This window comes from Haplochromis burtoni, unplaced genomic scaffold (genome assembly GCF_018398535.1).
Source record: "Haplochromis burtoni strain Fernald_Lab_line unplaced genomic scaffold, NCSU_Asbu1 Contig_274, whole genome shotgun sequence".
In the NCBI taxonomy this organism is placed as follows: domain Eukaryota; kingdom Metazoa; phylum Chordata; class Actinopteri; order Cichliformes; family Cichlidae; genus Haplochromis; species Haplochromis burtoni.
In genome coordinates, this window is record NW_024582635.1 from 358143 (window position 1) to 371184 (window position 13042).

Sequence of the window (13042 nt, forward strand, 5' to 3'; positions counted from 1 at the left end):
AAGGAGCAAATTCAGAGGGGATATCACTGAAACATGAAGAGATGAGCAGGCAAAGAAAGTAAGCAGGAAGTGTAATCGATTGCAGAACAGACAGACTGACGACTAACAAGGGAGACGCTGAACAATATATACACATGAGGAGCGAATAGGGATCAGGCACGGGTGGACAATAAGTGCAAAGCAGACAATCATAGAGGCAGGAAAACAAAGGAAACAAAACCAAAGAGGCACATAGAAAGTGATTACCAAAATAAAACAGAGACACTGAAAACACAAGGAGAGACAAAGGAAACACAGGGGATAGTGAGGAAAGGTAATGAGAAGTTAGTGAGGAGATCTGAGCCTCGACAATAGCTACAGCAGCACAGTAATATCCATGATAAAAGTTTACCCTCACTCCAGTCTTATTCACAGCCAGCTGGTGTAAATCTGGCTTTGGTAGCGAATCTCATTAGAAGCAGAGACTGAAAGTTTTAAACCGCAAAAGGCACGGAAGTCCAACCTAGCAGCTGTTCCCTAGCTGTTAGGTTGGACTAGTATGGCAGTATCAAAAAAGAAAAACGGATTTCCAAAGTAGCTTCTACACGTACTCTGAAAACTTTGCATCTCCAGAAACCTAGTTTTCAAAAACACATCAATACTAAAGCGAGGAGACGAGAGTCTTGTGGATCTTTTTTCTTTCAGCACCTGTTGCTTCTTATCATTGTTTCACTCAAACAAATCCCCAGATGTCAGTGTGGAAAAGTAAAATCAAAAATGAAATATGACACTAAAAGTTTTGAATTTTCAATTAAACGGTTCTATTTACCGTGTATGCTGATGCTATCTGTATAAGAAACCCGATGCATTGCTCCAACTAGATTAGGCTGATTTAATTTAGATTTTCCTGCTTTACCGGCCGAGGCAAGCAAAAGATGGACTAGCCTTAAATTGCAAAAGTGAAACTTTCTGTGCTCATGTGCTAAATCTGTCTGAGCCCACAGTGACCTCCATTTCCTGGTTTGTATTGAGGTTTTTGTGTGAGGGAAATGCTGTGTTTACGGCTCCAAGTGGAACTTTCTGCCTCACAACACTGTGGTTGAAATCCAAAAAAGGGAAGTGAAAGGTGAGGTGAGCTGAAAGGAGAAAGGGGAGAAAAGAGGCAAAAAAACCAGAATATTTAGCACAGTGACAGCAGCATTATTGAAGACTACTTTCTGTTGTTATATCATACAGGATGAGAGAGTCCAGGCATATTTACCATACCTATTTGGACAATTGCACATTAGGCACATTCAGTTTGAAATTATGACTCGAATGCAAAAATGTGCAGAGCTAAAAAATCCAGATCTTTAATCTGAAAACAGGAAATGGTCGTACACTTGGAGGCAGTCAGTGAGGGCAAAAAGAACAAGCAGACAAAAGACAAGATCCCAAAACTGCAAAAGGTCATAAATGGAAGAATAACAATGAACACTAAGAAAAAAAAACACCCAAAACAAAAGCTAGAAGCACTGAAACCTTTACTGCAAATAATACAAGAGGACTTGGCACTTAGGCACCATATGCCATGCACTCCCTAATTTATTAATTAGGCGGTGCAATTGATAATTATTCACTTATTAAATTTAAATAAACTCCACCTTGGAAAGTCAGAGCACCCACACCGACCCTGATTCTGCAATCCAAAAGGCAGCAGCACATGTAAACAGCAGTAAAACTGTAGAATTTGTAATCTGTACTGTCACCACTGTGCATTTGTGAATTACTACATAAGCCATACACAAAGCACCGACCAGGCTATATCTGTGAATGTCCTGCTGTGGCGTTTAAGCACATAAAAGAGGTATGGCATTGTACCTCAGATGTTACCAACCTTAAACCTTTATATTACCGGCTGAACGTCTCCACGCTGCCCGTTTCTGTGATTACTACCGCTCAAATGTGACGTTGCTCTTTTACTCTGACATCAGACTTTCGAGATGAAAGGAACACAGCATATCTCACAAAAAGGGTGTGAAACAGAGAGGACAGATGTACTGGATGCTACAATAAAGTACATCTTACTTTATATTTGTACAAGGAGTCCAAGTTGCATCAAACGCAGTAGAAAAACCTCAGTGGAAGGTACAGCCTGTTTTACACATTATAACTGAAGTTTAGTGACTTTCCAAGTATTTTTAGTCTGAACTAAATGGTTTCAACAGTGGATGTAACTTTGGGGACTTTAATAAACTTGAGGAATGCATTTACTATATGCTGGCATTTTGCTCATATGTGTGATTGCATTATTTATGTGTGGCTTTGTTTTACCTTTTATTTTTCATGAGCAGGGTGGTAAGATCCCAATTCGATGGACAGCTCCTGAGGCCATCTCATACAGAAAATTCTCCTCGGCCAGTGATGCATGGAGCTACGGCATTGTCATGTGGGAAGTGATGTCTTATGGAGAACGACCATACTGGGAGATGTCCAATCAGGATGTGAGTATTCCTGTCATATGAGGAGAAAAACTATTAAAACTAGCAGGACTTCATGATAAAAATATAGAGCTTGTCTTTTTAATATAATGTACTTCAAGATACATGATGTAAGATTTTCTGAAATTGGATTTTGATGCTGTGAAGCAAATAAATTGCACATTCAGTCTATTACTTCGGCATTTCATTATTTTATTTTAATTTCACTCTTTATCCTGTAAAATTAACTTTACATGTGTAAAAGATAAGCATATTTTACACGAGGTATACCAAGAGAACGTGTAACACCTATTCCAGCATGTGGTATTACAGGTCATGGTTACCTGAACTGGAATTGTAGCTGGAGGCTACTTGCAGAATAAAGATATCTCTACTCTTAAAAATTATATTTTGTGAGGAGTGGAGAGGCCAGACAGTTTTTAAGTAAGTGGTCAGGCCAAAACTGTTATTTTGGGGGTTGTTTCGTTTTGTAATGTTTGTTTCTGTATTTAATCAGTGTTTTCAAGATCGCTGTTGTTTGCTTTTGGAGCAGATGTCACTGTGTACACCATCAGGATTCATATAAAATAATCTTTTTTATAGTTTTCAGTTAAATTAAAAATAAAATTTGGAAATACTGCTTGATTTATTGATTTTAATTGTTGCTACATACAGTAGTAATTTGTTGACATAGCTCAGAAGTTGGATGCACCATTAAAATGTGTCCATGTGGGACCAACAGCTACTGACTGAATGGATAACCTGACCTAACAGGTTTCATCATTTGTTGTGAGTGGCAAGAAGCCAAAAGTTGGTCTTGTTTTGTCTCCAACATGATTTTGCACAGCAATAGTAGCAACACACTGTGGTAGCAACTAGAGGATACTTTGCTGCTATTTTCGTCTTTATGGCTGGTGGCAACCAGTGTTAACATGCAATACCACCACCTGTTTTATTGAAAAAACATCCAGGTAATTGCTTTCATTTTTAAATGTTCTCATCAATGCAGTATGTCAAGCATATAAAACACCTGTAGAGTGTGATTGCTGTGTACTATTTGCTTTTGAATCACTGTTTCCTTCATGTGTTCTGCTGAGAGTTATATTGATGAGACGTTTTTCTCTCACAAACCTCTCCTTTAACCTCAATCCACAATAATATTGACTTTTCAGATCCTCCGTTCCTGCTTCACTGTGTAAATTTTAAGTTTGTTTTCCATTATATCTCTTAAAGTCGATGCCCTTTCACCTGCTCTATGACTATTTGCTCACATCAAAAACCTACCTCTGAGAGAATCGAGGTTAGGAACAAAGATACTGGTGATATCCACCCAAAGGATAAAAAAGATGAGTAAGAGGGAATGGAAAGAGCAGTAAAGGTCAGAGGTTCAGAGGACTGCGGGCCAATCAAGGGAGAGTTTATAGCTGTGGATTCAGTGCAGCTGAGCAACCCGCTGATCCCTGGGCTGTGGTCAGGGATTGGAAGGACCTTGGTGGAAGCATATCCATCCCTCTCTCCGCTGAGTGTGAAAGCTCGACTGTAATCCCCTCAACCCTTTACAGACAGACTCACACACATACATACACAGACGACCCGGCACACACATTCACTAAGGTCCCCAGGTTTGGGGAGGATTTGTGCTGTTTGGGAATTGCTTAGAAGTGCTTTCTAAGTCAAAAGGCCAGCCAAGCCACAAAAATCTGCCAAAGACTGTCTCATCCTGGTCAGCCACTTACCACTGCTCGCTACAAAGATACTTGTAGATACGCCGCTTTCCTTGAGGGGATCTGAGGAGATAACGTATGGATGTTAAGACACACTGTCAGCTAAACTCATGATAATTTAAAGAACAAGTGAAAAGTGACTGATAATGTGGCATAAATACAATAATAACATAACAAAACTCTAAACCAGTATGTGAAAGGAAACAAAACAGAGATCACACTGAAGGTTTAGCCTAAATGTGGCCCAAATCTGCATTTTTTTTTTTTTTTTTATGTGCCGCATTTGGCTTTGACTGATGGTGTTGAAGGAGAATGAGTCTGGCTGCCTCTATTCTGCCACAGCTCCACCTTTTATGAGCCAGATGTCAGGTGTGTTCTGGCATTTGTGCCACCTCTAGCCACAAAACACTTGGCGTAATCCATGTCAAGCCAAGCTAATGACTTTTGTGCAACATCTGGCGCACACAGCGTTTGCCAGTGCTCTAATTGAGCTGCTGTAAGTAGCCAAGAGGCCAAAACTGGTCTGCTATCTTGGAACGTTGTCATGTGTATAACTGATATAAATCACAAAGAAATCTCTAACTTTTAACCAGACTGGTTTAATGGCAGTCTTCAGCCAGATTTAGACCATTTACCACGTCCAACTCTTTCTCCAGGTGATTCTGTCCATCGAAGAGGGCTATCGGCTCCCTGCACCAATGGGCTGCCCAGTAGCCCTGCACCAGCTAATGCTGCACTGTTGGCAGAAGGAGAGGAATCATCGACCAAAGTTTACAGATATAGTTTCTTTCTTGGATAAACTAATCCGTAACCCAAGCAGCCTGCTGCCGCTGGTAGAGGACATTCAGAGGTACAGTACTGAAAAACGTTTTGTGCCATGAAATGAATTAAAGGAAATGCACTCTGGCTAAAAATGACCAGTGAATGTGTTTTTCTGTGGGAGTATTCTTACTCCAGGACAGAGTATGAGTTATTTTCCTTGAACACTGACAAACGTTTTCACTCCTACACCTAAAATAAGTGACACACTAAGAACTTTTTGATGCTTTCACTAGTTTTTCAATTTTGAGATGACTGAATATGGACATACTATGACATTAACCTTTATTTCTTTTCTTTTTTCTTTTTGCATTAGTCTACCAGAATCTCCGGGGGAGGAAATGGACTACCCAATGTTCATCTCTGTCGGCGACTGGCTGGACTCCATCAAGATGAGTCAGTACAAGAGCAATTTCATGGCAGCAGGCTACAACACATTGGATTCAGTGGCGAGGATGAGTATTGAGTGAGCAGAACAGCTCAAATATAAGCGTGTTTTTAAATGTCACGAAACCATGTCAAGTTTGCATGTTACAAGAAGTGCAGTTCAGTCTGTGAAGCTGTTCTATAGCTCCCAGAGAAAACTTTGTATAGATAGGTAGAAATCACAAGGATAGGCAATGATGTAAAGTAAGATAATTCTATAGTAATGTAATGTTTTAATGTTACGCTACTTTTCACATTTATTTCACTATATTCTAGACAAATATTGCCTTTTTTTATTCGTCTGTATAAAATATAGGGCAGCGCGGTGGTTAGCGCGGTGGTTAGCACGGTTGCCGCACAGCAAGTAGGTCCTGAGTTCAATTCCACCATCAGGCCGGGGTCTTTCTGTGTGGAGTTTGCATGTTCTCCCTGTGTTTGCGTGGATTCCCTCCGGGTACTCTGGCTTCCTCCTCCTTAACATCAGAATAAAATCTGTGCACCGGAAGCTATATGGCATCAGTTTCCATGTCTGAGCAATTTCTGTAGTTTAATGTCTCTGTATCATGGTAGTTTTGCCCAAAAATTGAAGCTGTATCCAAATTTCACTGCAGTGTTTCTCTACAGACTGTGGTGGTCTTACTCAGCATGACTACAATTTACTCATTTTCCTTGAAGGTCTTGCAGGCAGCTGGTTGCGTAACTGAAAATGGATTTTAGCCATGACATAAGAACCACTCATCCAAACAACTCCACACTGCACTTACTTCGATGCTCAGCCATGCACTCTCCAAGTTTTAAAGTAGATTGGATGAACACTCATGGAGAAAAGAACAGACACATATGCAGACACATGCTGCTTGCATATTAATGTGCTATTAATATCAAGTCAATCTGATATCAATCTAGCACAGTAACATACACTGACAGCACCCATTTTGTTGTATCATGAATACTTTTATATTTCAGGTTCATTTTGCTAATATTTACATACATAAATAAGACTTGAAGGGTCTGAGAGTATGTTTAAATTACTGTAGTAAATACAACAGTATTGCTAATTTTACTTGAATAATGTCAGTAGTCAATGAAAACAGGAAGTGTTCATGCTTTTTTGTGTCTTCTATGCTTCAAACGTTTGTAGAAGTGCAGCAGTAAAATGCTGTAGTACCTCTTTAATTATATATGAATCATCTTATTGGTGGTTAACCCTGTAAAGCCAAGTGTATCATATTTGATACATGAGTTTTGTGAGTTTTTGAGACCCCTAAATTATTAGTATGACTTAGAGTGGGGTCACATATTCAAACTTATAATCAATTAATTTTTTTAATTATCAGGAAATATATTCATCTCAGTGACTGCAAATGTTGGTCGTTCTTTTGTCTAGTTGTATAATTTAAGATTAAAGCACATCTAATTGGTGACACGTGATCAAATAATTACCTTCAATGAGAAGTCCTAACACAGTTAAAGTGTTTTCTGCATGTGTCCTTGTGTGCTTGTGTTTCCCCTCTCGGCCTAGAGATGTGAGGCGTATTGGTGTGGAGCTGATCGGCCACCAGAGGCGAATCATCAGCAGCATACAGACCCTTCACCTTCAGCTACTGCACGAACACGAGAAGGGTTTCCATGTATAAGGACGCCCTTTATTATAACCTGGGATGGACAGATAGATGGACCAGATGGAAGTGAGGTCTAGACCATGTGACAGACAGTCTACAGCCTGTGCCTGGGTCTTAACCCCTCATACAGGAGGTCATTGGACAGACTACTCCAGCAGACTCTCCCCTGGTCTCATTCACGTCCTATAGTAACAAACTTTTTCTACTATACACCCCTTACACAGTATGCCTGGTTCTTCCAGACTATTTCAGCCTGATAGACTGTTCAGGCTCTCCCAGGCCTTCACTTAGGGGAATGTAATGCCTTGTTGCAACAACAGTACTTTGTGTGTGGCGCAACAATATCTAGAGGTGTAGATTTGCAAATGTAATCTACTGATTCTTTTTCTTTGTATGTTCCTTTTTTTTTCTTTCTGCTCTGAGTTATGTGCTCATGTAGCTGCTATCGGGTGTGCAATGGAAACATTTTGTCCTTTGAAAAAAAAATATATATCCTCAATATTTTTTATTTTGGAGTTTGATATTTTATCATAAAGGTTTATTTGGATTGCTTTAGTTACCCTCTCTCCAGAGAATCTGGTACACTAATACTTGAAGAAAGAAGCGGGAAGTTTATGAATGTTTAAAAGTGTATAGACAAGTAATAATAATTATTATAACCTAATATGAATATATGTGCAGTCCTGTATGTGAAAGCCCTAGTAAATCTGGATCTTATTTAGATATTTGATTTTACAGAAAATTGGTTTGTTTGTTTGTTTTTTAATCAAAAACAGCAATACAGTATTATGCAGTCACCTCAGTATCTCAGAGAAAGATGAAGAATTGTGCAATGAGAGAACTCTTGTTGACATACAAACATGAGGCTCACATAACACCATCCGTCAGTTTTAGTGTCATACCCAAAGCTTGCAAAACTGGATCTGTTGCTTTTAGATGAACCAGTGTACACCCAATTGTGCGATTAGCCTGTTTTGTTTTGGATTCTTTATTTATTTACTTGGATTGTGAATGTCATACATTGCCTGAAAGTACACGAATCTCCACTGTCTTAATATATGAATGTTCACAGAGCTTAGCTATAGAGGAGAGACGTTTGGTTGGAAACTTAACAGGGACTTATATGATGAAATTCTTCCATACCGTTATTGTTTATTTTTTCTTGCACACACTCACACAGACAGTACTGACAGAGGTTTGCACTTCAGAGACAAAGCTGATCCATGATGTCAGAGAATAGCTCATCTGGGGCGCAAGATCACCAGATGGAGTAATTGTGGTGGTGTAAAGATTGTGATATGGGAAAACTGTGTACATAAACATAGCCTAATTTCAAACTGGCAGTAGATGTCATGTTGTTGGATGTTTGCCATTGAGATGAACATTTTCTTCATACTCTTAAGTCAGCTGGGAATATGCAGTGGTGAAGAATAAAAGTACTTAGAGCTGGAGGCAGCAGAAGTAGCTAAAAGCTGGTTAATGGAAATCGGTGTGAAAAACGTCAGTAGTCTTAGTTACGTGAGGTTAGGACAGATGTGTTCGCCAGAGAGGGAGAACCAACATAAACAGCAGCATCATAACTCATCATGTGTCATTGTAACATCAACAGTAACAAACACAAATGCTCAAAAACACACAAACAGACACAGAATGCCTTACAGTCTGCGGACCATGCAAGCCGTTTATAAGTTTCAGTGCAGTCACAGGACCTAGCCATTAGTCTCAATTGTATGAGAATAACCTCCCATCTACAGCTGTGGGTTTTAATAAGAATTGGAGCTCAATGATTAATGTCAAGGGCAAACTGGATACAAAGATCTGTGCCTTTCGGTCACGGCGCAGTCATGCATCCAGGCCTTCAGGAGCAGGAAAGGTGCACGCACAGCACACATTCAAACGCGCACACATTTGCACACACACACACGCTCGCAGTCACCGCCGCTCTACAGAATATGGGGAATATCAGATGCTGTTTGTTTAGCATGTTCTACTGCTGAGCAATGTTAGAACGTTCTTTTGTACAAAGTACAAGTATACTTATAATTCTTGTATTTTATTTTTCTATGATTTCCAAAGAGATGTTGTAGATCTTGCACACTGTAAGAGGCAGTTACAGCGAATATTTATTTGCAAATAAACATGAACAGTTCTGGCGGTTGACTGCTCATTTCATTTGGTTCGTTTTCTTTCACTATCACTTGAATGAGATGCAGAGCGGCTCGAGGAAAGGAAAATGTCTCTTCGGTCAGACAGGACAGGCTGTCCTCTCAGTGACGATAACGTGATTTAACAAAGCTCAAGGACTAAGCTCCATCTCTCTAATCTGCATTTAAGTTATTGTCAAATGTATGTGACTTTTCTCTTTAAACTAGGCAATTATCCTGACATTTTACAAGGTACTGATAACCAAAAGATGGAGCTGTTGGACCACTCAGCAGCTTCAAAACTGTTATATGAGAAGATTAAAATATTAACTACTTAGATAATAATAAAAAATAAAGACTACGTGCATAATTTTCAGATTGGGTACGCTATATACTTTCTGCTGAGAGGAGTGCTCATTTCTGAATTGTTCCATTGAATGTTAAATTAATTAATTTACATTTCAGGTCTTATAATATGCTTCTATATGAGAATAATGTGGCCAAATAATGTGAAATTTTAGATATCCTATTTTCTGTATTTTTTTTCAACTACAGTATTCTCTAACAGATGGATTTAATTAGATTGTAAAGCATGACAGAGTTTGGCTGCCGTCATTAAGTGAGCAGAGGATGCTGATGATAAACTGCTGTTGTTTGCATGTGTTTTTGCACCTTCAAGGGGGGCCCAGATCTGAGGCGGGTGGGGGCCTCCAGAGAGGTAAAGCGTTTGAGTAATAAATCAAATGCATCAGCCCGGGGGGCCTGGGAAGCTCCATACTCCTCATGATCAGGTCGCCGGGTGGTTCACCGAGCTTAATTCGTCCTAATAGGATTACCTTGCACAAGCTGGGATGCCCAGGGAGCATCTCAGCTTGCGGCTCTATTCATGGCATGTACTAGGAACATTCACGGCTATGTTTATCATTATTTTTTGCTAGTCTGAACACATTTAATTCCCAGTAATCAGACCATCTATGGGGTGATGTGTTGAAAAATTAATTGGCATAGCATCAGCTGAGTGTAATGGGGTTGTTGGATAAACTGACGGGTTGGCTCGGCCTGAAGAAGAAAGAGGTCAACGTTTTGTGTCTTGGACTGGACAACAGCGGCAAAACTACCATCATCAACCAGCTCAAACCACCTAATGTAAGTTCATAACTGAGCTTCAAGAGTGAGGTATTTTGATATCTTTTTTTAAAGTGGAACTGAGAGGCATTTGTGTTTATAGTCCTGTAGGTAGAGAGGCTTTTAAGACATGTAAATCTTTTCTAAACACCTGCTAATTTGGTAAACACGCTGTACGAAGGCCTGTCACAATCTATATTTCGCTGCAGTCCTTCACTGGTTGCTTGTTTTCAGCATTCGAATCATTTAGGCCCATTGTCAGAAGAGTGGAAACATGTTAGTCAGGTAAAGCCCGTATTACACTTTAATTATGCTATTTTGTTGTTGACATACTTTTGCCGTTACTTGTCTGTTTTTGTGTGTTTGTGCTCGGGGATGAATGCAGACACAGGCACAAGAAATCGTCCCAACAATTGGTTTCAACATCGAAAAGTTCAAGAGTTCAAGGTAGAATGCAATTCCGCAATTTTACAGCATATTTAAAATGACTAATCCAGCAGTTTTTTTATGATGTTAAGCTGTCTTTTTCCTCCTTCCTCTCTCCTCCGTTCTGCACGCAGCCTGTCCTTCACAGTCTTTGATATGTCTGGGCAGAGCAGATACAGGAACCTGTGGGAGCATTATTACAAGTAGGGCACACAAACATGAACAACAAGCCTTTTGCTGGTCAGATATTCAAACTTTCAAAACTGACACTGTACATCTCCTTCTCCTATCTTCTGTAGAGAGAGCCATGCCATCATATTTGTCATTGACAGCAGTGACAAGCTGAGAATGGTTGTTGCTAAAGAGGAGCTAGACACTCTTCTCAACCATGAAGGTACACAATCTTTGTTCTTAGACACGATTTTCTACACAATTTAGTTTGTCTGGGTATAAAAACCAAAAGAAACAGTATATAACTGATGCAGATTGTGTGTATAACTTGTTTAAAATGCCTGAATTATGAGGCCAGTTATCTAAACCCTAGTTAAGTAATATTTGCACCATTCATTATAAGCTTGAACTGATACATTTTAGTGGCTTTAATCTAGGTAGCATCAAGTAGAGTGATCATATTTGAAGATATCCTGTCCAACATCTAACACTATCTGTAGTGGAATAAAAACCAAAAAATCCCTCCGAAAAGCTTTTTTTCCCTCTGGCTCTTAGATCACGATAAACTGGTCTTGACATTTTTTCTTCTATGCAGATATCCGCAGCAAAAGGATACCAGTATTATTTTTTGCTAACAAGATAGATCTGCAGGATGCAATGTCTTCTGTCAAGGTCTCACAGATGTTGTGTTTGGAGAACATCAAAGACAAGCCCTGGCACATCTGGTAATTTATCTGCCACCCTGAGTTCACCATGCTGAGAAGTAGCACACAATAAAAACACCTTCAGAGACACTGTTGAGTAATTTGTTACCAAAGTCATTCAGGTGTTTGTAGTCTTCGAGGAAGTGCCCTTACTGAACAGAGCCAAGTCTCGTCACACCCCTATCTACTCCATTTTATTCTCCCCAAGTTTACAGCTTGAAATCTTAAATAAAGATAACGTGTACCGTTTGCTCCCTGGCCACTTCCTGTTTATTTGATTTGTCTATGGTTCATGGGTTAAACATTACCGAGGGGCACGGCAACATGCCATCAGTGCGTATGTGTGTGTTCCACCTGGTTACTCATTAGACAGATGGTAGAGTGATGGATTAAAAGCTTGACAGCTTTAAAATGTCCAGGATCCAAGAAAAGTCATGAGAAAGTGAATGTGTGTCACAAGCAGATTAACTCCTGGACATCTTTTTTTTCAGTGCCAGCAATGCTATCAAAGGAGAGGGCCTTCAGGAAGGGCTGGACTGGCTACAAGGTAAACTTAATGATGTCATACTGGGCTGAAAGAGAAAGAGGGTCGGAAAATTTAAATGTCAATACTTTCTGCATCTTGTATTAAGTGCTGTTGTTTTGTTCATACCCTTAGATCAAATTGCACAGTAAGTATAATTATGCTTTATTGTTGTGAAGGTGTTATAAAACTGTGATTGTGATTGTAGAATGTATTTCTAATGTATTTAAAACACTCTCTGGGAAGTAAATCCTGTCTAAATCAGACCTTTCCTCGACTATGTGTTGTATTCTGTGTCCTGTTTCCATCCATAGTCCTCTGTAAATACCACAATTAGCTGATTTTCTGTTTAATAAAAGTTACTTTTTGTTTCCACACCCCTAGACAAAAAAGCCCAATCACAATTCTGTTTTCCTTTTGTCAGATCACTTGAAAACAATGAACACATGAATGACTGAAATGGCCGTGACTACGGACAAAGGGGACGTGGTAACTGGATCTCATTCATCATCTGGAGTATTCATTACACTTGATGTTGTAGGCCTTAAACTTACATGTTAAATAACCTACAAATTCCTGAGCACGCAATAACTCTAAGATCTACTTACCTTTGGGGGAAAAAAGAAAAATATCAAATATATTCTGATTATTTAAAGCACTCCCTGATAGATTTCCTTGTTATATACCATTATGAGTACACTCTGTAAACTAAAAATAATCATTTATACTGTTTCTGTATACAGTACTTTTTTTTTTTATTGAAGCTGCTTTTTTTATTGACACAATGCTTTCTTAATTACATCCTTTTTTTGAAAACGTTGTCAATGCTGAATATTGCACTGTCTAATAAAAGCTTATTTGCTGAGTGTATGCTGTGTTTGTAGCAGACGTGATACATGCCGGAGAAACTGAGACAAAAT

At 39.3% G+C, this 13042-nt stretch overlaps 2 protein-coding genes across 5 annotated transcripts in view; both read left to right on the forward strand.

The window, feature by feature from the left end:
- epha6 (eph receptor A6) overlaps positions 1–9184 on the forward strand; it is a 185542-nt gene extending 176358 nt beyond the window's left edge. The window contains exons 14-17 of the mRNA XM_005940399.3: positions 2313–2462; positions 4819–5012; positions 5298–5447; positions 6930–9184. Coding sequence (XP_005940461.1) covers positions 2313–2462; positions 4819–5012; positions 5298–5447; positions 6930–7044 — 609 coding nt within the window. The 3' untranslated portion in view covers positions 7045–9184. The remainder of the gene's footprint in view (positions 1–2312; positions 2463–4818; positions 5013–5297; positions 5448–6929) is intronic.
- Positions 9185–9974: 790 nt separating this feature from the next.
- LOC102295716 (ADP-ribosylation factor-like protein 6) lies at positions 9975–12988 on the forward strand. Of its 4 annotated transcripts, XM_005940401.2 has the most exons (9): positions 9975–10319; positions 10533–10583; positions 10684–10745; positions 10859–10927; positions 11024–11118; positions 11491–11620; positions 12091–12146; positions 12258–12270; positions 12547–12988. In XM_005940401.2, the coding sequence occupies exons 1-9, from the start codon at positions 10197–10199 to the stop codon at positions 12578–12580; spliced, it is 633 nt and encodes a 210-aa protein (XP_005940463.1). In that variant the 5' UTR covers positions 9975–10196; the 3' UTR covers positions 12581–12988. The 4 variants fall into 4 exon arrangements, with proteins under 4 accessions (XP_005940463.1, XP_005940466.1, XP_005940465.1 ...); XM_005940404.2 differs by lacking the exon at positions 10533–10583 and having other exon boundaries at positions 9983–10319; XM_005940403.2 differs by lacking the exon at positions 12258–12270 and having other exon boundaries at positions 9984–10319.
- The last annotated feature ends 54 nt before the right edge of the window (positions 12989–13042 follow it).